Below are 24472 nucleotides of genomic sequence, written 5' to 3'. Positions count from 1 at the left end.
CATCCCACAGTGCTATTTGGAGGATCAAGTGAGGGTTTGTATGAAGCAGTGTCTGGAGCCCAGTATGGACTCACTTTTCAAAACACAGAGACTTAAGTTTTTTAGAACAGCTTTTGATTTATGGAAAAGTGGATAAGACACTGTAGACAGTTCCTAAATACCTGTACACAGTCAGTCTCCCCATGGTTAACATCTCTATTCATATGATACATTTGTTACAAGTGATGAATCTTTCTTGATACCTTGTTACTAACTCAGCGGCCTTTCCCTGTTCCGGGAGTCCACGTCCACTTTGATGGTTTTTATTATCATTATGTTTTTGTTGCAATAGACACTCAGCAAACGCCTCTCCCTAGTCCTTCCCTTTCCAGGTATGTGCCATCCAGACAGCCAAACCTGTTCCTAGGGTTCCCGTTACTAGGGTTTCCCAGTAAAAGGCCAGGGGACAGAGGTACACCTGAAGGCGGGGTCCTGTCCCAGAGCTGAGGGCCCCTTGGGCGGGGTGGTGAGATTGGGGGTCTGTGTCAGGCTGAGCAGGGGTGGGTGGGGTGTGCCACGGGAACCATCTGGAGGGTTCATGTTCCAGTCAAAGCCACAGGTTTGGAGCTTCTGTTGAGCAACAAAGCATTGTCTAGCAATTGCCTCAAGATGAATCGGAGAGATTTCTTCACTTGATGTTGAAGGTGAAGCCTGCAGTGCCTTATAAAAGCCTCCGGGCTCTGTACTCCTCACCAGCACCGACTGCTTGCTGCATTGCCGCTCTCCAGCACGCTGAAGGTAAGTGTCCTGTCCCTGGCTATGGGGGGTTCACAGGGCAGTGACTGCAGGTGGCGACCCCAGGCTGCTGGAAGCCACGAACTTTGCTTGCCAGAGCGCCTTCGGACTGACTGCATTTTGGCCTCAAGGAGACCAGTCCTTGGTGCACTAGGTAGACCCAGGCTCAGGACCAGGGACCGTGAAGGTCGAAGAGGCTGGTAAAGGTCTGCAGGAGACCTGGGGCCGAAGTGCCATCACCTGGGGAAAGGGAAGAGCCTGGCCAGCCCCAAACCCTTCCTGCGTGTGCTTGAGTGAACAGCACCCTGAGTGACACCCCCTAGGAGACAGGAGGACACGGAACACTGTGGCCACAGGGGTTGATTCTTTTAGACTTTGAACTGAAGTTTAGGTACAGATGAAAAATTCACCTCAGATCAAACAGTGCAGAGAGAACACCAAGCAGAGGCAGGGAAGTCCTCCCTTGTCTGAACCAGAACGAGAGGAGAGAGGGCCCTGGGGGCGGGTGGGATTGGCCCTGCCCTGGACCTCCCACGTCTTCTGAAGGTTGAGAAGATGACTAAGCTGGAGGATCACATGGAGGGGATCATCAACGTGTTCCACCAGTACTCAGTCCGGGTGGGGCATTTTGACAAGCTTTCCAAGGGTGAGATGAAGAAGCTGATCACAAGAGAACTTCCAAATGCCCTCAAGGTAGGTGATGTTCCTCGCACCCAAACTCACTCGCTGAAGGGCTGGGCTGGGGTTGGCCTGAGGCCCTTCTCCTGAGCTGTGGGACGGGTGTGTCTGTGCGTGCGCATGCACACGCGTGGCCTCCTTCTTTCCAGAAATCACTCTGTCACCTCAGGCTCTCTTCACCTCTCCCTCTGGGACGGCTCACCCACCTGGGGGGACTGGTGAGCTGCAGGGACCGGCCCTGCTGAGACCTGTGTGGCCCGAGGGTTAGCTCATGACAGCTGCGTCCTTCTGGTCTCTGTTTTGTCACGTTGGGTTCTCCAGCGCAGGTTTGGCGAATGAGTTAATTGTCCCTGGGCCTCCCTGAGCCCAGCTCTGAGGGGTGAGAGGCCTGGAGAAAGGGGAGGAAGAGTCTGAGCTCACTGTCTCTCATGTCCCCTTCTAGAACACCAAAGATCAAGCTACCATCGACCAAACATTCCAAGAGCTGGATGCTGATAAAGATGGAGAGGTCAGCTTCCCCGAATTCGTATCCCTCCTGGCCCGTGTGCTAATTACTGCCCACGAGGATATCCACAAGGAATAGGAAGCTCTCAGGGGCTTTTCTCCGGCAGAGTCCCCGAGAAAACCATTCCTCGTAGTCACTGCAGCCCAGCCCTGCACGTGGAAAGAGAGAGTTAATAAACGTATTCTCCAAAAGTTCTCAGTCGTGTGCACATTCTTTCTTTCCATGTCCGCGGCCCCTGACCTGGAGCACACCTCACCCCTCAGAGTCTGACAGACCTCGTTTAGAGCCTTGGGAAACCCTGTCTGTTCGTTTGTTCACCAGCTATTAAATGTCTGCTGTTTGGCTCCTTCTTTCATTTGTTCAATAGATATTCCCTGAGCATCTGTGATAACCAGAGACGGAAGACAAAACCCTGTCCACCTGGGGCTTGTGTTCTACTGGGGAGGAGAGCAAACAAACAGACAGACAGACAGACAAATAGACAAATAGAAGCACACCCTATTGTATGGGGTAGACAGTGATAAGTGGCATGACGTAAGCTAAAGGGGGAAGGGGAGAGGCAGAGGAAGGGACAGAGGGAGAGAATCTCCAGCAGACCCCGTCCCCCTGCCCCTGCTCAGTTCAGAGACCAATGCAGGACTCGATCCCACGACCCAGAGATCACGACCTGAGACCCAGGCACCCCCAAAATATAGAGGTATTATTGAGATATTTAGCATTCTTTTCCTTTTTTTCTAAGACTCTGAAATCCAGCATGCCTCATGCTGACAGTCACCGTTCACGAGGCCAGCGATCGTGTGGAGCTCACGGCGATCACCCTGGAAACGCAGCCCCAGCCCATTTGAGGGATGAGGGGGCCAGACTAGGGGGGTGGGAGTGCTGGTGTTAAGGCATAGTCAGGCTCTGCATACATTTGAAGGTGGCAACGAGAAATCAAGGGTCACTCCGAAGATGTTTCCCTGAGAGGGGGCTGGATGTTTCGAATGCAGAGACAAGAGACAACGTCCTTGCCAGCTGAAAATCCAAGCAGCAGAAATCCCCACACATTGTTGTATTGTTGTATTTGTTTTGGCAGAAGGATGCAGGGGGGGCATGGGGAACAGGAGAGTGGCCTGGGCTTGGGTGTTGGGGTCAGTTAGGTATCCTGGAGGAGTAGACCCCTGGACATGAAATTTGGGGTAGAACTCTGAAAGGGGGAAAGTGAGGCAGAATTTCCGTGAATTTCTTTGGTTCTTTCAAGGGTGTGGGTGGGGGGCAGGAAGGCATTGGGAGTGACAAGGGACGTGGGAACAGGGAGAAGGGGGTTAGCTCCACCCAGCATGGGGCCTGGCGAGGGAGCCCTTCACTGGCCAGCCTCCCTCCTTCCTGCGGTCTGGGCCAGGTTCTTTGTTCAATGCCCTAGAACGGTGCAGCTCTCCTTCTGTATTCTCTCCTGCTGTCGTCAGCTCCCCTCACGGAATTGCGTGACGTCGGTCTCCTCCATGGGGCAGGTGCTGTTTCATGAGCGTTTCTTACACGAATGAACGTACGGACAACAGTGTGGCTGTTGGTAGGGTTCTGTCCTACCAGGGAGGGTAGAGGAAGGAGGATGGACCCTGAGGGCAGCAATTGTGTCCCTGAGGGACAGAGTCAATGCGTCCTGGTGAGAAGTGCATTCATCTGAGTCAGCAGAAGTCCCCGGGGGCGTCCTTGTCTTCAGCCCCTTCTGGGGCTGAGTTCGGTCTGCAGAAGGCGGGTGTCCCCTTGAAGGCACACTCCGTGCGGCTGGTGTCAGAGCACCGAAATGTTATGGGCAAACGTGCTGGTGATTGAAGGTGGGGCCTCCCAGGGGTTAGGGTTAGATCGGGTCATGAGGCTGGGGCCCTCCCAATGAAATTAGTGCCCTTATAGGACGAAGACTCACACACACACGCGGAGTCGGCCTTCTCTCCAGGAACATACACAGCAGAAGGTGCTGTGTTCAAGGCAGAGGAGGACAGGCCTCACCACGACCTGACCATGCTGACACCCTGCTCTCGCACTTCCAGTCCCGAGAATCGCGTGTACTGGTAAAGCCCCCAGTCTCCGACTGTTCACGCCAGCAGCTGCGCAGCCTGGGACGCTGCAGAAGCAGCCCCAGGACCCAGCCCGGGGCTCTGGCCGACCCTCCCGTGGCTGCTCCCTCTGGCTTGTCTGCAGCAGGAGGGACAGGACAGAGGGCAGAGTTTGTGGCAGAGTTTGAGAAAGATTAGGTAATTTTCTGGAGCCCAGGAATGCCAGCTAAGAAGGGGAGCTTTATATTGGGGAAGGGGTGGGTCTGGCTCTCTGTTTATTCTTTACTGAGGGAAGCTGGGATTGAGCACAGAATCCAGGAGGTGACCGGTCCTGACCACTGAGGCCTGGGGTTGGCGGTTTGCTGGGCTGCCCGCCACATCTGTGGGATGAGGCAGGAGGAAAGTACGGTAGGCTGAGGTGGGGTGAAGTTGGATTGGCGGAAGAGGAAGGAATTTAGAACCCAGACAAGGGGATCTTGGAATGGCCCCAGCCTAGATGATGACAGGAAAGAGTCAGGAAAGCCCTCACTTGCCGGGTGACCCCAGTAGGTGAAGCACTTTGTGTCTCTGGACTTCTGTTCTCTTCATTTCTGAAGAACCCAAAGGAATTAAAGAAATTAATTTTGAAGATTTTAGACTAGGTGAACACTCAGGTGTTACCCAGATTTAACATTCCAGATGTTTTGATGGGATGGAGGAGAGCTTTGAGTGGGATCTAGAAGCACTGGAAGGAAGTGTGTGCGTGGACGTGAAAGGGTAGTGGTCAAGAGTATGGGGGTTGGGGTTAGTTTTACCACGTACTTACCCTGAGACCTTGAATGAGTCACTCAAAATCTCCAAGTCCCAGTTTTCCATCAATGAAGTGAGGATAGCCACGGTCTCTCTCTTCCAGAGTTGGTGTGAGGACCAGATAACCTAACAGAACAGGGGAAGCACTCAGCACGGCTTCTGATATCACGCGAGCCCTCAACAGCCAGGAGCGGTCACAGCAACACTGACTTGTACAGGAAGTCATGGCCATCACTGGTCAGCTGCTCGTGCTGCAACCCCAACAGTGAAGGGTATTTTAAATCCAAGCAAAGATGAGGGCAATTTTAGGGTAGAGTTGGATAAAGTTGACTGAGGCTGGACAGGGAACCAAGGGCAGCTGAGTTCTGTCCTTTCCTAAAGACCTTGAAATGGTTGGACCAGGACCAGGCTGCTGTTGCCCATACCAGAGCTCTCACAGGTCTGTGACCAGTTCTGAGACACGGAGTCCTGTCGGAATGCGCTGGAAAACAACAACCAACCACTGGGAACAAACCCAGCGTATTTGCTGTTGTGAAAACATTCATCAGCCATGATTTAGTTTCAAAAGAGCCAACTGAACCACTGATTGAACTTACATCCTATTTAGAGAAACGTTAATGTCCCCAAACTTGGTAAAATTTCATCAGCCCGAGGTAGCTGAGGGCAAAGGAAGGCCCCCAGCCTGGATTCCAATGTGTCTGGTTAGACTCCCAGAGCCACTGCTTCTTGGCTCGGTGAATTTGAGCATGTGGTCTCCCCTGTCTGAGCCTCAGTCTTTCTACCTGGAAAGTGCTGTTTGGACCAGACAAAACTGCAGAGACTTGTCCCCGGATGACGGCTGGCATCGTGGATCAAGCGGTTGGATCCCAGGACCGTCTGAACTATAGGACCACAGAGACTGGACCTGTTCTCTGCAGCATCTTGTCATCAACCTCCTGCCCTCCACTCTCGGTTCTGGTCTCTAGCCATTCTGGAATGTTCTCTAGTTTCCTTGTGAACTTTTGGAGTTTTTGGATTCTGCACCTGCTGTTGTCCTCTTTTCCTGAAGTGGCCTCTTGTCTCTTTAAGGCATCTACCCTGTTTTAGGCACCAGGTCACTGGGATCCAGATCCCATGCTTGCCCACCAAGGCCCGACCCAGTTGTTTCATCCACCGGGGAGCTCACCCCCTCACATCCCTCACACGTTTCCGCTCTCCCATCCACGGTAGATTTCTGGAGTGCTGGGCTGGCCTGCCCATCGGGCCAGTGCTCTGAGCAGTGGCGCATTACTCAGTACAGGACACCAATTCCGTCGTCTTGGGTGCAACACCTAGCCCTTCAGAAAGACATCTCAGGAGGGCTGCGGGCCCACGGCAAGCCGAGCCAGGCCAAGCCAACATGCATATCAGGACTTTGGAAATCAGGAAAGGACGTGCACTCGAGGAGGTGGTTACCGCGAGCCCAGGGCAGAGAGAACGAGGACGCCACGTTTTAGCCTGGCCGGGAGAAAAAGTCATCTAAGTCAAAGGAAGTGAACTCGACTATGCGTCTCTGCTTTCTCTGGTTAGGTAACACAGTGCTCAACTCTTGCCCTTTCAAACTCACCTTGGCATTGATCTGCAGGTGCTTACCCTCACCTTCCTTCTCTCTCCGCCTCCACCCATGCCAAGGACACAGGCAGAAGCTGGGTCCTCCGAGCTCCCCAGGACACCTGTGGTTATCCCCTGTCTTGGCTTTTCTTTGGTCCACACCATCATATTGAAAATACCTACTTGGGTGTTTGTTGCCCCGTTAGGCTGAGGGCTCCTGGAGGGCAGGGGCCTAACGCTGTGTTTGATCTGAAGACCCAGGCCCAGGGCCACAGCCTCCTAGGCCCTCCCCACACTTCCACTCTGGACTCCGACCCTCCTCCGCACAGCAGCGCGACAGCCTCCAGACCAAGTCCACTGTGTCACTTAGCTGATCAAAGCCCATCAGAGGGTCTCCAAGCCTGACTCTCAGGCCTCATTTCCTTTACTGCTTCCCCAGGGAGGCCCTGGCTGCTTTCGAGCCCAACACTCCATCCCATCTCCCTCTTTGATTTTCTTTGTGGAGCTCATCACCTCTGAAATCACCGATTCTTTATTCTGCGGTTTGCTTACTGTCTGACTCTTCTCTAGACGTAGACTCAAGCGAGCAGGCCTGGCCGTCGCCCGGGGTGATGTCCCCACGCCGCTGCTCCTCATTGTCCAGCCGCTGGATCCGTGCGTGACCGAGGGGTGTTGGTGTTGTGGGACTGACTTGGTGTTTTCTAACAGAGCGCCTGGTCGGGAAAGCAGTGAGACGCTCCTGGCGGCGGTGGGAGGCGGGCCCGGCACAGAGGGTGCCGGCGGCCTCGCGACGGGGGACTCCCCTCTGCCCGACCTCGGCAGTATTTGAAGGCGGTTGTCATGACCTCCCTTGCTTCTCTTTCCCAGGCTCGAGGGCTGCAGGCCTTACTCCCTCCCCTCATGATTTCTCTAGGTGCTGGCGAGGCTGCGCACGCTCTGCTCCGGAGGGGTCATGCCGGGCGAGATCGGACCCTGAGTCGCTTCTCAAGGGCATTGCCCGTCCTGGAACGACCCGAGCTCCTTGGCATTCAGCACTTGGCTCCTTGGTCTCAGCCTCGAGACAAGGAGGGTGGAAAGCAGGATGAGAGGAGAAGACTCGGAGCGAGAACGTAGACGGATGGAGGGAGGCGTGTGCGGCCTGGAGAAGGGGTGGGGGAGGCAGGAGGAGGGGAGGAGGGTGGACTGGAACCGGGCCCGGGCTGCTCGCTGGGGACTCGGCAACAGCCGCCCGTCTCTGATCCGCGCGTGATGATTCTGGGTGCATGGGCGAAAATGGGAAACCTGGGGGTGCTCCGAGGAAGAGGCCAGCTGGCCTTCCCAGTGCTCACGTTCCCTGCCTCGTGTGTGTGAGCGGATCTCTGAGGCAGGGTGTGGGGCCCAGTCAGGCTGGGTTTGGGGCCCCGTGGAGCCACCTGGAGCGCTGGGGTGGAGGACGAACTCGGGCCCGAGCCCCAGAATGCAGGAGGACTTGGGCAACCTTTTGTTTCAGCTCTGCCTTCGCTTTGGTAATTGGAATGTCAAAATCTGTGACACAGGGTTTTCTACAGTAACTTTGGGAGGGCGTGGGTGTGGAGGCTGGATTCTGGAGTTTTCCTCAGAGGAGGGTTTGTTCACCGTTGTGTAAACTTGCCTCACCAGCCTGGTGAAAGTGGAGGCCTTTCTTCCTGTCGCGGTCTTGGGAAATAGTGCAGAATTACCCTCTGTACCCTGCAGAGTGTGGGGCGCAGGCCTGCCTGGCTGAGATCCTGGCTGGACGCTTCTTTGCGAAGGGCCGTCTTGGGCTCACTCAGCTCCCACCGGACTGTCTGGCAGCCTCCTCACCGGCCTGGGCCTGTTGTCTCGTTCCTACCCCAAATCCATCCCATAGACCCCAGGCAGAGAGACTTTAAAATAGAAGTTTGGTTAAATCCCATCCCTCCCCAGAGCCCACGCTGCTCCTGCCCTCCTTCTCCCGTGGAGCGTGCGAGCTGCAGGCCTAAACACTGGCCTGGCCCCCTCGGCCTCTCCACTTCTCTCCCATCCCTGGGGCTCCCTGTCTCTGAGCAGACCCCACAGCTGCCCACCTCCAGGCCTCATCTGAGCACCTGCTTGTTTATCCCAGGAGGCGCACAGGCTTGAAGTGGGTCTATATTTGCCTCCAGCCTCTGCTCAAGGGTCACGTTCCTACCTCAAAGTCCCACCGAACTTTAACCTCTCCAGCCTTGCATTTTCCGTATGAAAATCGTTTGAGGAGGCCTGCAGGTCTGAGCTTCTTCATGACAAGGCGAGGCCTTGTCACCCACCCGTCAGTGTGTGTCAGGTGAAGGAATAAGCGGACGAACAAGGGACCGATGAGAGAACTCTCCTCTTCCCCCAGTCCTAGAGCATCCCGTGTCCCCCAGAGCACATTCAGAGCGCGGGGAAGGGTCGGCCGCTACTCTCCCTTCCTTGTCCCTCCCGGAAAGTCATCCAGAAGTTCACGCTCTGCTGCGAAGGGGACGACTCCTCCTTACAGGAACTGGGGACGGGCGTTCATGGTGGACTCTGTTCTTTGGCCACTGTGTGGAGGGGAAACCCCAGAAGTTCCTCTTTCCCGGAGGACTCCTTAATCAGAGGGGATGACTCTCATGTTGGGCGGGAATCTGAGCCCTCATCCTGAGGAAGGAAGCTAGCTCCTCTCTACCCAACAGGACTGGCTTTTCTACTCTTTTTTTTTTTTTTAAAGATTTTTATTATTTATTCGACAGACAGAGATCACAAGTAGGCAGAGAGGCAGAGAGAGAGAGAGGAGGAAGCAGGCTCCCGGCTGAGCAGAGAGCCCGATGCGGGGCTCGATCCCAGGACCCTGAGATCATGACCTGAGCCGAAGGCAGAGGCTTTAACCCACTGAGCCACCCAGGTGCCCAAGGCTTTTCTACTCTTAATGTTGAGTTGGAGTATGGCTGACGGGCGATGCCGTGTCAGGGCGCACGACACAAGCCAGCACATGTCGTCAGCAGAGTCACTGCAGGACACTGTTACCGTAGCGCTGCCTGTATTCCTTGTTCCATACATTTTATCCCTGTGACTTATTTATTTCACAGCTGGAAATCCGTTATAGTCAAATTTACCTATTCTCCTTCACCTGTTCCCCGCTGCCCCCCCCCGCCCCCCCGCTGCCCCGGCGACCACAACTTTGTTCTCTGTATTTGAGTCCTTTTATGCTTTTTTTGGGTTTTATTTGTTTGTTTGTTCTGTTTTTAGATTCTGTGTACGTGTGAAAGCATATGGTACTTGTCTTTCTCTGTCTGACTTACCTCACTGAGCATGGTACCCTCTCCGTCCAGCCATGTTGTCACAAGTGGGACGATTTCCTTCCGTTCGGTGGCTGAGTGACATTCCGTCGTGTGTACACACCACGCCTTCCTCATCTGTTCGTCTGCGGATGGACACTTGGGCTGTTTCTATACCGTGTCTACTGTAAATAATGTTGCAATAACTGGAGGGTGCGCACGTCTTCGGAATTTGTGTTTTTGTGTTCTTCAGGTAAATACCTAGAAATAGAATCGCGGTGATTCTGTTTCTGTGAGGACCCTCCGCACCGTCTTCCAGAGCGGCGGCACCAGGTCACATCCCCAGCAGTGCACGAGGGTCCCTTTCCTCCACCTCCTCACTAACACTTGCAGCTGCTTCTCTGTTTTAATACAGCCGTTTGGACAGGTGTGAGGCCATCTCCCACTGTGATTTGGGTTTGCGTTTCCCTGACGCTGAGTGGTGCTGAGCATGTTTTCGTGTGTCTGTTGGCCATTTGTGTGTCTTCTTTGGAAAAAGGTCCCTTCAAGGCACTTGGCCTATTTTAAAAATTTGTTTTTTGGTGTTGAGGTGTATGAGTCATTTAATATGCTTTGGACATAAATCCCGCATCAGATACGCCGTTTGCAAATATCTTCTCCCGTTCTGGGGGTTGAATCTTTTTTTGCTGATCTTCTCCTTCACCGCGCCAACCCTTCTTAGTATGATGTGGTCCCAGCAGTTTCTCTTTGCCTGTGTTTCCCTTGCCTGGGGAGATTTATGCGGGCAAACATTGCAAAGGCTGAAGTCTAAGAGTTTACTGCCCGTGTTTCAGGAATCGGATGGTTTAAGGTCTCACACTGAGGTCTCTAATCCACTCTGAGTGTATTTCTGTGTGTGGTGTTGGACAGTGGCCCAGTGTCATTCTTCTGCATGCATGTCCAGCTTCCCAGCACCATCTGTTGAAGAGACTGTCCTTTCCCCACTGGATACCCTTGCCTGCGTTGACTTGATCGACCATATGATCGTGGGTTTATTTGGGGTCTGTAGTCTGTTCCATTGATCCATGTGTCCATTTTTATGTCAGGGCCACGCTATTTGGGTTCCTACAGCTTTGTGGTATAGTCTACAATCTAGGGTTGGGCTAACTGGAGATCTGTTCTTCTTTCTCAAGATGATTCTGGCTTCAGGGTCTTCTGTGGTTTGTCGCGGCCAGTGCGACAAATCGACCAGGAACGTGAGGGTAAGAGGATGGTGAAAAGAAGAAGTTCAGAGACAAAGAGATGGGGGCAGGAGGAGCACTGAGGAGGATGTCCAACAGTGCTGAGTTTATTAGGGGCATCATGGCCATATATAGAGTAGTTCTACAATAAGAGAAGCAATACACCCATGTCTAGCTAAACAACCACAAGTTCCCGCAATCAGTTCCCATAATCAATCTCGTAAATGACTACACACAGACTCCAAAAGGCTGGAGCTAAAACATTGTTCCAATATTGATTCAAGAAGTAACAATAATCCCGAGAGTAATTTACAAGCTTGTACTGGGACAGCAAGGACCAGTTAAGGATTTATAACGCCGTCCGAATTGTGTTCAAAGCTAACTGCATGTGGGAAGTCACGTAGGCGAGCGCACAACACAGAGCACAGACCCTTTCTCAGTGCGACTCAACTCCATCATCTTCTGTCTTTGATCAGCCAGTTAGACAATAGAGGAGACACAAGTCAGGGCCTGGTTTGGTTCTCGTCTCGAGCCTTATCACGGCCTCCCACAGTGGTTCTATAAATTTTTAGGGTTATTTACAGAACCAGTTTTTTGGGATGGAAGGGGCTAAATCAGCTTCACCAGCTCTCCTACAATCCCTCAGGGGTCTGTGGTGGGCTTACTGTCCAACATTCCCCTGGAGCCTAGAACTCCGTCCTGCTCCCGGACTGAGCTAACAGAGAGATGGCAGAAGGGGGAACTCTTGGCATCTATGAAGCTCTGTCCCCTGCCACCTTGCCCTGCAGCTGCTCCACCCTCTTCAGCAAACTGCGCCCCCCCGGGTCCCCAGGACCCTGGGACCCCCCGACTTCCACTTGCTCATCTGTAGTGCTTCATTCTGGCACCTGGGGCAGTTGAGCTGTTATTTCTGCCTTTGGGGCCATCATCAGACTGGATAAGGGCTTCCGGGTCTGTATGAGGAGTGCAGTGGTGGAAGTCAGAGAGTTCCATGGGCCTGGAGGGTAAAGCCCCTACGTGTTTGCAGAAGATGGTGGTCAGGGAAGGGTTCATGACGGTGGTGACAGAGGCCCTAGGAGACTTGCTGGAGACCGCAGGGTGTTGAAAGCATTCCTGGTGCAAAGGTGTGGAGGCTGGAGAAAGCCTGGGTGTTATTTAGGGGAAACACTTTGAAAAGGTGGGTGGCTGCATGGCTGGAAGGGATTAGATGTTCCCTGTGTCTCCAAGGATGTGGGGGGAAACCAGAGTTGAGGACTGGCAGGCACAAGGCGACAGATTCTGGCTGGGTGTGATGCAGAACCTTCCCAGGGTCAGCGCCACATTAGGAAACTCCCTTTCCTGGAGGAGTTCAGGCCAGGCCACCACCTGCTGGGGATGTTGGGGAGCATCAGTCAAGCATGGGGGGGGGGCAGGTAGGGTTTAATCAATGATTTTCAGACTGTTTTCAAGACAAATCCGTTTTCTCAAAGGGAAGCTTCTAGTGGGCAACAGACGAAGGCTGAGATGCCGGAAGAGGGCTGGGTGGGGCTTTGGCGTCCCATCGCCTTGCTGCCCCCTCCCTTCCAGTTCGAGTCTCATGACATCCAGAAGCCTTCCATCTACCAGTCGTGGTCCCTCCGCCTCCTCCTTCTTTTCTGCACACCAGCCACAGGAAAGGAGCACGTGGGACATTCTAGAACATCTGCAGGGTCACTGTTTGTTGAGACGCCTCCATGGACCAGCCGCTGCCCTGCCTGCTGGGGATGAAGCCCAGGTGAGCACACGCGGCAGCCTGGGCCCCTGTGGAGACCACGGTCTGGTGGGGAGGCAGGGTCACAAACACACTTATGGGACATTGGGAAAGGGAGGGGGCGCTGAGGGGTGGAGGTGCCTGCCCTATCTGGGGCACCCCCAGGTCCCCCAGCTTGTTCTCCTTCTCCAAACTGCCTCCAGAAGGTGACTCCTACCTGGTCGTGAAGGTCAGGGAGAAGGTTGATCAGAAGATGAGTCTCCCAGTCTCAGCTCCCTAAGTGAGGCATGGAAGGGACCTGGGGCTTCTAAACTCTGCTCCCCAAGCTCACACAGCCTGGAGGAGTTCCTGGAAACACCATACGCTCAAGTGGGGCCATCAAATCCCTGTAACCACAGCAGAGGCCCCAGGCCCTTAGAGCAGAGGCCGGCACAGTCCGCTGGCAGACAGCCCAGTGACCGGCTACAGCCAGCCAGTGTGGGGCAGTGGAAACCTGACCTCCTCCTTCTGACCTGACCTTCTGACCTGCTCAGCAGTGGGAAAGAGCCGGGACAGCCAGCCCACGAAGAGGATGGGATTCGAGGCCCTTTCGTCTCATCACTATTTTACGTTTAAAAGATTTTATTTGCTGGGCGCCTGGGTGGCTCAGTGGATTAAGCCGCTGCCTTCGGCTTGGGTCATGATCTCAGGGTCCTGGGATCGAGCCCCACATCGGGCTCTCTGCTCTGCAGGGAGCCTACTTCCTCCTCTCTCTCTGCCTGTCTCTCTGCCTACTTGTGCTCTCTCTCTGTGTCAAATAAATAAATAAAATCTTTAAAAAAAAAAAAGATTTTATTTGGGGCACCTGGGTGGCTCAGTGGGTTAAAGCCTCTGCCTTCGGCTCAGGTCATGATCTCAGGGTCCTGGGATCCAGTCCTGCATTGGGCTCTCTGCTCAGCAGGGAGCCTGCTTCTTCCTCTCTCTTTCTCTCTCTCTCTCTGCCTACTTGTGATCTCTGTCAAATAAATAAATAAAATCTTAAAAAAAAGATTTTATTTGTTGGGGCGCCTGGTGGCTCAGTCGGTTAAGTGTCTGCCTTCTGCTCAGGGGAGGATCCCAGGGTCCTGGGACTGCTTCTCCCTTTCCTTCTGCCCACCACCCTGCCCACTTGAGCTCTCTTTCTGACAGAGAGAGAGAGCGAGCGAGCGCGAGCATGATCAAGTGGAGGGGCAGGGGTGGAGGGAGAAGCGGGCTCCCCGCGGAGCAGGAGCCTGATCGGGGGATCGAACCCAGCACCCCGGAATCATGACCCGGGCTGAAGATGGACGCTTCGCTGGCCAAGCCCCCAGGCTTCCTTCTGCACGACTTTGAGCAGCTCCACCGCTTCAGGTCCTGGGACGGGCCCTTCCCACTCTCACCGTCTTCACTTGTGCAGGGAGCTCTGGACCTGAAGTGCCGCGTCCTCGTGGAAGTGGTTGGCCTTCATGGCTGCAGGGACAGGACTGCAGCTCTTTCTTCCAACCAGCAGGCGGGGCTCTTCTCTCTCCATCCTGCGGGCACTGGGTGGGTACGGGTCAGACTCGCCCACTCTCATCCCAGCCGCACCTGCCCCAGCGCCTGTCCATGGGGAGGGTGCTGTGGATCCAGAACACAGGTGACGGGCAAACACAGGCGATCCAGTTCCCTTCTTAGACACCACTTCCCTAGGGTGGGCAGCTCCCAGAAGAGTGAGGTCTCTTGGGACACGACAGTTGGCTGTGGAAGATGGTAGACAGCCCTGGGTGCGGGAAAGTCAGGGCAGGCGGGTGGCCTGCATGTCAAGAGGAAGGGATATCCACCTTTTGCCTTCTATGGGGATGAGAGCCAGCGTGATGGTCAGTACAGGGAAGTCCTGAGCTGGATTGAGGTGACGGGGACGTGAGTGGTGGGGCCCAAGGTGGGGGTAGGAAACAGTCAGGAAGTGAGTCCACAGGGTTCAGCTGTGGCTTCTCACTCTGTCATTGGCAGAGGAAGGGGTTCAGCCGTTAAGGGGCAGGGCCATGTGCCACCCAGGCCCCTGGAAGGACAGGTGGGGAGGGGTGGTGGAAGAAGGACGCACGATGCTGGCTTGGAGGAAGACTTTATTTTGCCCCCCATTTCCCAGCCCCCCAGCTAAGGCAGTGTGGCCTCTCTGGGGCCCTCATTGGGCAGGGGCAGGGTGTCCTGGCCTCCTGGCTAGTGGCTGTGGCCGTGGCCATGGCCACCGTGGCTATGGCAGTGGCCCTGGTTACCCTCCCCAAAGCCTGGCCCGTGGCTGTGGCCTTCTCCTTCAGGGGCGTTCTTGTGCATCTCCTCGTGGGAGGCTACTGTCAGCCTGCCCACGAGGATGGAGAACTCCTCGAAGTTCAGCTGCTTGTCTCCGTTGGTGTCCAGGTCCTCCAAGATCTTGTTTATGGCGTTGTCATTCTTCTTCTGCTTCTGTGGGTTGGTGGGACATGGCCGTCAGTTTGGTCAGGCTGGCGGTTTGGCCAGTGCTGGGGACGGGGGCTCAGCCAATGACCCCAGGCAAAGGCACAGGGAAACCTGGCTCCTAGGCCTCAGGTAAAAAATTAAAAATGGCCATTGGCAGTTGTCCACGGTCTAGCAGATGCCGAACATGTGACGCTTGCTGATTTATTCTGCATATAACCTGAGCTATGCTTCTCTGCGTTTTACAGAACAACTGAGATCAAGAGACTTGCTTGAGGTCACGTAGTTAGTGCGCACAGAAACGTCTCCTCGTTTGGTCTTTATAACAAGCTTAACAGGTGAACTTGGGCTCCCTCCTCGAGGAAGCTGTCGCAGAAAAGGGGGACTAGTTCCTGCGGGTTGACAAGGCTGGGGAGCCGGAGGGGGTCATGAGCCCAGCCTTGTTCCAGTCCGTGCACCCGACTGTCCTGCTCCTTTCTCTTTTCCTGCCTCTCCCTTCTCTCTCTCAGTTACTCATTAGTGACACTCATTTCAACCTACACAGGAGAACAAGATGCTTCGTGTCCTGTGTGGGGCCAGAGAGCAGTGGATGTTGTCCGTTGACCCCAAAGGGTGTGACGAGGTCTGCTGGGTGAGCATGGGAGGCGGGGGGGGGGGGGGGGACATGCTGCCATGGGTCCCGCCCTCTGGCTGAGAAGCTCAGCTGAGTCTCTTCCCCAGACCCTGTGTGTGCCCAGCTCAGACCCCAGGCCCTCCCCCCTCCAGCAGCCCCTCCACACGGCCTTCTCTTCTGCACATTTCCCTGTTGCCCTGTTCCCTGCTCACTCTGGAGTGGCGGCTCCACAGGGGCTCAGCTTCCCCTCCTGGACGAGGGAGGTGGGTGCTAGGCTCAGCTTCCCCTCCTGGCCGAGGGAGGTGGGTGCTAGGCTCAGTTTCCCCTCCTGGCCGAGGGAGGTGGGTGCTAGGCCAGGTGTGGGGGTCACACGGAGGAGAGCCTCCCCCACTAGCTCCTGGCCGGACGCTCTACTGTCCGTGCTGACCAAGCGCCCTGCTTCTCCGTCCAGCCTTCCCGCTGTATCGCCTCCTGAGCTGTGTGGGGCTTCGGGGAAGGCTGCCTCCTTCCCCAGGAATGGAGCTGAGACCGGAACTCAGATACCTCACCCTTCTGAGTCCAGGCCTCTGTTTTCCCAAAGTCCCCAAACTTGTAAAGAAAACGGAAGGATCGGATGAAACCAATTCTCCTCTCCCCTCCCGCCCCCGGAGCTGCCTGGTCATTTGCAGATCAGGGGAATAAACTAATTATGTTACTGTGTGTTTTGTACACACCACTGCCCCATGGGGGCTTTTCCGCACGTGGTGTTTCCTACTCCGGAGCCCCTCAGCCCTCGCACTGAGACCGCCCTGGGGGTGAACATCTTCCCCGCTTCTGCCAAGGGGTGTCCTCAGTTGTTTCCCTCCTCAGTTTAGCGTTAGCCCAAAAGTCACCTCCTCGGAGGGACCCTCCTTGCCCACCCACCTCGTCGGATCTCCCCACCCAGCCCAAGCGACCCGCAGCGCTCGCTCGCTCTCTTGCGCCCTTTGGGGCACTGATGGGCATTGGCTTTATCTGCATTCTTTGTTGCCCAACATCTTTGCTGTGTGTCCCAGCTGTGGGTCCCTGTTTGCCACTACACACTCCAGCCCGGGACGGGATCCTGCACACAGCATACACTGCCGGTCACTCTGCTCTCTAACTTGGAGCAACCCTAGGGACAGGGCATCTGGTGCCTCTGGAGGCTGGGCTGAAGGAGTGGCCCTGCAGAGAGCACCCTCGTGCCCCCCGCCTCAGCCCAGACTGCCCGGGCTGCCCCAGGCCTGCTAGGATCCTCTGCCTACCTTGAGGAAGTTGGGCAGCTCCTTTTTGACGAGCTGTTTCAGTTCCTTCTGGTTGAGCGTGTCTGGGTGCCCCAGCCGCACAGAGTACTGGTGGAAGATGTTGATGATCGTCTCGATGCTGCACTCCAGCTGGGACATCTGGTCCGCCATCGTCCTGTGTTCCTGCACCCTGTCTGAGGAGCGGGTAAGCGAGCGCTCGGGTGTTCAGAAGGAAAGGCTGCTGAGCTCCCCGGACACCTCCCACGGGCTGCAGTAGGAACAGCCGGGGAAACACAGAAGGAAAAGAAGCTGCGATGGGACTGAGAGAAGATACACCCCACACAGGGGAGGGGTGGGCTTAGGTGTCTGGAGAAGGCTAAAGAGCAGGGGTTGGAGGAAAAGCGGCTCTAGCAGAATATGAGCCAAGAAACGGTGAGGGAATTTTCAAGTGGGTGGGTCAATCCAGGAGGGCTTCCGGGAGGAGGCCTTGGAGGAGGCCTGTGTCATGGCGGGGAGGTGAGGAAGGAGTCGGGGTTTTGGGGGGAAGCTGAGAGCTTACTTACCCAAGTCACAGAGCCACACAGAGCAATGTGACTGCACCGTGTGTGCCCAACATTTATAGGCGGCCGCTGGCCAGACCCTCAGCTCTCTTGCGAAGATTGCTTCACAGGTGAGCAGTGTGGCAACCCTGAGTTGGACGGTCAGTGCCGGGAAAGGGGTTGGGGCGGGACAGGAAATGTCCACAAAGTTCCTTGGGCTTTTTTGTGAAATGCCCAGCCCTGGGCCGGGAGCTGGTTTGGGAGGAAGCTGGCTGGGGAGCTCACTTCCTCTCCACCCCAACCTTCTGCCCTACCTGAGTCAGCGAGCCGCCCCTCCCTGGGCGGCCCTCACTCTCCCCCTGCTCCGCCTGTGTGCGGCCCAGCCAGGCCTGCGGAGCCTTCCTCTGTCTGCCTGGCTCCCTGATAAGCCCTCCTTGGAGGCTGAGGTGTTGGCCTGGGGTTCTGAGACTCGTGGGGTGTGCGTTGGGGCTAGGAGGGTTGTTGGAAGTGCTCCAGCCCCTTGTATGGCAGAGGAGGAAACTGAGGCCAGAGCGGGGCCTGCCTGGTGACCTCGCGGGAACTGGGCCCAGACATCCTGGTTCTTGCTTAAGGGTGACTCCGATCACACCTCCCTCTTACAGTCTGAGTGAGAGAGCCTCAGGGGGACTGCGTCTCTACAGCCTTTAGGAACTTACAACCTAGAAGACAAATATTTTTATGTAGCTTCTCGTTGGGCAAGATGCGTCCCTCCCTGGCTACAGACCTCCCTTGCCCGGGGCAGAAAGCTGAGCGGCTTAGCGCAGCACAAAAAGCTTCCCGCAAACACGGGCCTGCCCCGCCAGCCTCCCCTCCCGCCCCCTCCAGACCCTCCCCTGGGGTCTCCGGGGGGGCCCCCCCCCCCGCCACACGCACCCCAGGCCTTTGTCTTCGGGGCTTTCACCCGAGTGTCCTTCACCCACGACAGGGGGCAGCCCTACCGCCCGCTCGTGGCTTGGTTCAGACGCCCCCTCGCCCGGAAGCCTGCCTGCTCTCCCTGACCGAAAACAACTGTTTTTCCCCCAGAATTGTTCCCCCCCCCCCCCCGCTTCCGACTCTCAACGTGTCCTCTCCTGGGTTGTGCACGTATTTTGCCTTTCTCCGACAACTGCCTGTAGATCCTCTAGGTAGTTCCCACCCTCCCGAGGACACAACCCAGGGCTAGGCTGACGGGAGACCTCACACGTGCTGAAGGATCACGCCCAGTGTGGCAGCCTCGCGCCGCCCCCCACCTCCCGGCCCAGGAAGCATCACGGAGGACTTAACTGTGGGTGCTGCCCCTATGCTTTCTCCCTCCGACCTTTCCCGCCTCTGGAAAGGTGTCCTTTTCCACCTCCACCAGCGTCTCTGTCCCGTCTTCATGAACCTTCTTTGACCTCCCAGCGCCCTTCTGAAGGCCCCAGGCAGCACTGTGTGTGCTGCGCCGTGGCCTCGAGCACGTCCTGCCTTGCTCTGCTGAGATGGCACTTGGAATTGTGGTGAAGAGCTCAGACTGGCTGTGTGACCTTAGGCAGTTTACTTAACCTTTCTGGGCTCACTTCTTGGTCATTAAAACAGGAAAAGAACAGCCTGTCTTGAGAATTGAGACCGTACGTGTAACAGTGGAAAAACTCAGCAAATAGGAGGCATTCTTCTTAGTTATCGTTTCATTCATTAATATCAGTATTGGTTGAACACCTACTATGTGCCACCCAGTAGTGCTAGATGTTGGGGGAACGTGATCCGTGGGTCATAACAAGGAGGGGACATAATCTTATATCTCACGTCCCTAATCGCATCTTGGGAGCGAAGGGCAGGGCCCGGCACAGTGCCAAACACACAGCCAGCGTTTAGTCCAGCCTTGCTCGGTGTGTGCGGCAGTGAGTGAACGGAGCAGGGCGAGGTCAGCCCTCCCTCGTTTGCACCTGCGAGGACTGCTAGGGAATCTGCCAGGCTCCCCAGCGGGTGCCTGGGGCCTCGGCCGTGCGGCCCATGGCGCCCTCTGCGGGCTGTGCGAGAGCACGTGCGCTCTTGGCCGCCGACCCCAGGCAGGAGTCTCGGGGGAGGCGCTGGAGTGACCCGGGAGGCTGCCGGCTCTGGAGCAGCAGCAGCACCAGAAGGGCAAGTCGGTGGCGCGGTTCACACAGGGCCTCCGGTCCGGGGACACTAGGGAGTGGCCGAGACGGTGGCAAATGGGACCCTTCTTTCCTGGAAGGGCAGCGGTCCTCAGCCTCAGGCTATGGTGGGAAAGTGACCAGGAGTCGTCCCATCTCCCAAAGGCCCAGAAAATACCAGTTTTATGTGAAAACTCCTGCTTATAAAGCTGGTCCACTAATTCCAAAGAAAAATAAAAGCATTAAGAGGAAGGCGTGGTGTGTGCTGAAGAACGCGCGACCCCAGGGTCACGGCTTGGGCTGTGGGCCCAGCCCGAGACCCTGACCGTCCGGGCCTGCAGGGCAAGTCACTTCTGCGGCCCTGGGTCAGGCCCGGCTCCGTAGGCACTGGATGAATGTCTGTTGGATGAGTAAACGCGGGAGTGCGCGCATAAGTGAGGAGTAAACGCGGGAGTGCGCGCATAAGCGAGGAAACAAGGAAGCGTGAAGTCACACGCTGGTCTGATGCCCCGTGACTCTCCGTAGAGCCTTGTCTGTCACCGCAGAGGGTTAACTCAGGATTGAAGTAGAATGGGGGAGGCCGAGACCAGGAGCAGCAGCGGTGGGAGTGAGCCTCTGGGCGGGCTTTGAAACAGGTGTATCAGCAGACCATAGTGGCCCCCCGGGCCCAGGCTGGTCCCAGCTCAGGAGAGCCTCGGGCTGAGCTTGTGGGAGTCCTGACATGGGCGGGCTATTTCTGGCTCCATCCATCACTGCCCCAACGCCTTCTACCCCCCCCCTCTGCCAATCAAGACCAGAGGCTGGGATGTGGGGTGATGGGGAGTAGGGCCTTCTCCTTGGGGAAATCTCAGAGCCTCCTGCTAAGGCCTGATTTGGGGCCATTCCCCTGGTTCTAGACAGTGATTCTGGAGGCTGCCGTTGAAAGAAAAGGGTATGGTTTCCTCAGCTGTGGCTAAAACACTTAAGCGACCATGTAAGCATGTCTTCCTTCCCGGTGCCCAGGGCCAAGAGTGGGTCTGTGTCCCCACGGGTCTGCCCCCATCCTGCTGTTGTGTCTCAGGGAAGTTTGCCTCTTCTGTGTTGTCGGTACCAAACCAGGTATTGTAGTGGGGCCGTAACAGGTGGACCCCTTCCCCAGGCTCTGTGCCCTTCAGCCTGCAGGGTCCTGCGTGCAAGCTCACGGCTGAGCGAGGGGCCGAGAGCTGGACTCTAGTCCTAGCTTCTCCAGACTTGTTGGATGGGCTCTGGGAAACATTTCTGTGTCTGCGACGCCCTTTTTTTATTCATTAGGTGAAGGGGTTGGTTCCGCTGGCCTTCACGTCCTTTCTTGCTCTGACTCTGGGTTTCAATGCAGTCTTGGTGGGCTCCATGAATACCACTAGCCTCATGCCCCCCGTCGTCTGATCCCCTGGCTTTCTGCTGCGACCCTGCAGATAAAGGCATGTTTCCTCTCCTAACAGAGCAGGGCTCGGCCCTTTCCAGGCTACAACCTGCTGGCCTCTCCCCTCCACAGCCTTATGCCCCACGCTCTACCCTCCTGCTGCCCTCCCCGCTGCACATCCTCCTCCCCACATGCTCTCCCTCCAGCCGCTCCCTTCTCCTTGTTCTATCCCAGCGCAGGACGCCCGCCCGAGGCTCTTCTATGGAGAGCTCACCTTGGTGCCCTACTGCTCGTTCTGTGTGCGATGGGGACATGGGGACTGTCAACTCTTCCTGGACCTTTGGGCTCAGTCTACACTAAGCTTCAGCTGCCCCTTGTGTCCTGCACTGAGGTCCCTGAGACACGCTGCCCCTGGTCACACTGCTCCGGCATCCCCAGCGTGACCCTTCCAGCAACGTGGCTTCTTAGATCCTCCATGTGCTGTGGCCCCGAGTCCAATCACTGCCTCCCAACTCCATCTCAGCTGGCCTCCCTCAGAGCCATTGTGATTTCTGGGAAACTGTACTTCCTTAATGGAAAAATCTGGTGGCCCCTTTTCTGTTTGTGTCATCTGTTTTTCCAATTCTTCCTCCTCTCGTATCTCTTGTAGAACCATTATGTGCCTGGGCTTCCAGATTCTTCCACAGGTTCCTGACCAGTAGTATCTCAGCATCTCCCTGTCGGCTTCCTTTGCTTGTCAGGAACACCTCTTCTTTTATTTTATTTTATGTTTATTTTTTATTTATTTTTATTTGTTTATTTACAGCATAACAGTGTTCATTGTTTTGGCATCACACCAAGTGCTCCATGCAGTACGTGCCCTCCCTATTACCCACCACCTGGTTCCTCAACCTCCCACCACCCCCCCCCCCCCCGCCCCTTCAAAACCCTCTGGTTGTTTTTCAGAGTCCATAGTCTCTCATGGTTCATCTCCCCTTCCAGTTTCCCTCAACTCCCTCTCCTCTCCATCTCCCCATGTCCTCCATGTTCTTTGTTATGCTCCACAAATAAGTGAGACCATATGATTCTTGACTCTCTCTGCTTGACTTATTTCGCTCAGCATAATCTCTTCCAGCCCCGTCCATGTGGCTACAAAAGGTGGGTATTCATCCTTTCTGATGGAGGCATAATACTCCATTGAGGAACACCTCTTCTACGTGCACTAGCACGTTGGCGTCCGAGTACCGGCCTCTGGGGCAGCCCCAGTTGGGTCAGCTCCTTGAGAGAGGGTGTTCTCTTGTTTGCTCATTCCTGGATGATACGTTTGGCGTGGGAGAGACATCTGATAACCATTAGCAGAACAACGTGAGTGACTGACTTGGTTTTGGTGGAACCCATGCTTACAGGTTATTTCCCGTAATGAAGAAGTTGTGCAGCAGGGAGAAAGCAGAGAAGAAATCAAAGGAGATGGGGAGGAATGACCAAGGAGTGGGCCGACTCTCCCAGGTAAGAGCAAGGTGTGTGCTGCCCCCTTGTGGTAGGGCTTGCTGTGGGGTCCGGCTTAAGGATTCTTGTTCTGGTTAGCTAGGGTCAATTTATTTGCCTTTTAATAAAAGATGTCAGTGCTTAAACAAGACATTTTCTTAGAGTATTTTACAGTGAGTAAAGGTTAGCTTTTATCCCAAATAGTTAGGGAAAAGCACCAAATGTTCCAAAGCAACATTTAAGTCAAAATATCTTTTTTTTTAAAAAAGATTTTATTTATTTATTTGACAGAGATCACAAGTAGGCAGAGAGGCAGGCAGAGAGAGAGAGAGGGGGAAGCAGGCTCCCCGCTGAGCAGAGTGCCCGATGCGGGGCTCGATCCCAGGACCCTGGGATCATGACCTGAGCCGAAGGCAGAGGCTTTAACCTGCTGAGCCACCCAGGCACCCCTAAGTCAAAATATCTTGACATGTACGTTTTATTGTAAAAATGATTAAAAATAGAGCTGCTCTGTCACCCTTCTGCCAGATGGATTTGCTGGCCCTGTCTTTCTGGTCTTGGCTGAAAAGCATCTTCTCTGTGCGCTTCCTTAATGGGCCTCTCTGGATAGGATGGCTTTCCTGGCGCTTAGCCTGCATTCCTTCCTATCGCTGATCCCATGCTCTTTGCAAGCTCCCAGGTGGGACCCGAGCTATACATTTGCACTAAGTAGATATTCCACAAGTATTTATTAATAAACAAGTGTGGCTTTTTAAAAATAAAAAATATCCATGTTTTGTCAGTGAATTTTTTTACCGTTTCAGAATATATTTGGAGAAGGCTACTGCTTGACTATACATTTGTCAATGCCGTGGCTTTCTTATATCCTGCGTCATGCTTCCTTGAGCTAGCCAGAGAGCTCATGACCCATGTAGGAAGCTCAGCCTCAGACTTTACGGGTGAGTTCTGTGAAGGCGCTGGTGGCATTGGGGGACTTGTCCTGCTGGACCCACCGTGTCTGGGGCCAGATGTGATGTGAGCACCCCCCCCTTTCCCTAGCCATTTCCGTCCTCCTCCACCCTCTGTCAGCATGTGGGTTTCTCACCAACCGTATCTTCGCAGACAAACTCTGAGATGGCCCATGGCTTGGGACTCCACTGACATCCCAGAGTCTCGTTACAACCAGTGTCAGAGGTTTCTGTGGCCCTGACATGACCCTTGTTCCCAGAGTAGGCCCCATGAAGAGTCCCATGAGAGTCGGTGAGTCCAGGAAAGATCAATGGGTGATTGCGGCTCCAGCTGAAGCCGCTCTGGGGGATCCTGCTGGAGGCCATCTCCCCTCTCAGTCTGGCTCGTTCTCTGGTTTCCAGCATGACTTAGGAGAATCACTTCCTTGGAGCTTCAGGCTCATCATTTCTAAGATGAGGAAATGTTTTTAGATGAATGGATTCATTCAAGACGATGAAATGAACTCTTAGGAAGTTCTGGGCGGTCTCCAAGGTGGCTTCTATCTCAGAAGTTCTGACTCCCATCATCCCCGCTCCTATGGAGTTCCCCCATTGGACACAGTGGCTGTTCCATGGACATTCCCCAGAGCAACATGGGCTAGCCAGTGTCTTCAGGGTGTGACCGCAGGTCATCCGACGTGGCTGAGGGGCCGTGAGCCATTCTGGGCCCAAACCAGGGTTTTGGCTGTGCGGCCTCGCTTGCATGAAAACAGCAGTGCCTGGGTCAGGCGTTCGCTGCAACGGCTGAGCCGTCTTAGTGAGCACCTTGCCCAGGACACTAGTCCCGTGACACTGTGAGGGCACTCGGGGTCCACAGTTCAGTCATGCAAAGGAACAAGTGACTACCAAGGGTTAGTTTTAGAGCAAACATGACAAAGAAAAATTTAGATGACGGAATAGAAAGTCGTCAGACGTACTCTATATTATGGCCTTGATGGGAAAAGTGAGCCGTCTGGTCAGAAAGAGGAATGGGAGTTCCAAGAAGCAGGCTGGAGTCGTCCAGGGGTAGGGGGTGTCTGGTGGAGGAAGGGGCCAGGAGGCTTGTCACGGGTTCCAACAGTGCAGCATCAGGGTGTGCGCTGGGCCTGAGCCACGACCCCCAGGGGCACTGGGGGCAGTCTAAGTCCGGAGGATCTACAGAAAT

The 24472-nt window shown here is 55.2% G+C and overlaps 2 protein-coding genes across 3 annotated transcripts; one reads left to right on the top strand and one right to left on the bottom strand.

Moving 5' to 3' along the window:
• Positions 1 to 643: 643 nt before the first annotated feature.
• S100A12 (S100 calcium binding protein A12) lies at positions 644 to 2151 on the top strand. Its single transcript, XM_045983509.1, has 3 exons — positions 644 to 777; positions 1321 to 1467; positions 1895 to 2151. The coding sequence occupies exons 2-3, from the start codon at positions 1330 to 1332 to the stop codon at positions 2033 to 2035; spliced, it is 279 nt and encodes a 92-aa protein (XP_045839465.1). The 5' UTR covers positions 644 to 777; positions 1321 to 1329; the 3' UTR covers positions 2036 to 2151.
• A 12488-nt stretch (positions 2152 to 14639) lies between these two features.
• On the bottom strand, positions 14640 to 17498 carry S100A9 (S100 calcium binding protein A9). Of its 2 annotated transcripts, none has more exons than XM_045983279.1 (3): positions 17393 to 17498; positions 16851 to 17023; positions 14640 to 14984 (listed from the first exon to the last, which is right to left on the bottom strand). In XM_045983279.1, exons 2-3 carry the CDS (start codon positions 16998 to 17000, stop codon positions 14742 to 14744), a joined length of 393 nt encoding a protein of 130 aa, XP_045839235.1. In that variant the 5' UTR covers positions 17001 to 17023; positions 17393 to 17498; the 3' UTR covers positions 14640 to 14741. The 2 variants fall into 2 exon arrangements, with proteins under 2 accessions (XP_045839235.1, XP_045839234.1); XM_045983278.1 differs by having other exon boundaries at positions 16851 to 17097; positions 17393 to 17458.
• Between the last annotated feature and the right edge of the window lie 6974 nt (positions 17499 to 24472).

This window comes from Meles meles, chromosome 17 (assembly GCF_922984935.1).
Source record: "Meles meles chromosome 17, mMelMel3.1 paternal haplotype, whole genome shotgun sequence".
NCBI classification, from domain to species: Eukaryota; Metazoa; Chordata; class Mammalia; order Carnivora; family Mustelidae; genus Meles; species Meles meles.
This window is presented reverse-complemented; position numbering and strand designations above follow the sequence as displayed.

Bases quoted from the DNA above. Each gene is read 5' to 3' on its own strand.
- S100A12 (XM_045983509.1), top strand. From the start codon at position 1,330: ATGACTAAGCTGGAGGATCACATGGAGGGGATCATCAACGTGTTCCAC. The intron at 1,468-1,894 runs GTAGGTGATGTT...GTCCCCTTCTAG, and splicing joins AACTTCCAAATGCCCTCAAG to AACACCAAAGATCAAGCTAC.
- S100A9 (XM_045983279.1), bottom strand. From the start codon at position 17,000: ATGGCGGACCAGATGTCCCAGCTGGAGTGCAGCATCGAGACGATCATC. The intron at 14,985-16,850 runs GTAGGCAGAGGA...ACCAACCCACAG, and splicing joins AGCTGCCCAACTTCCTCAAG to AAGCAGAAGAAGAATGACAA.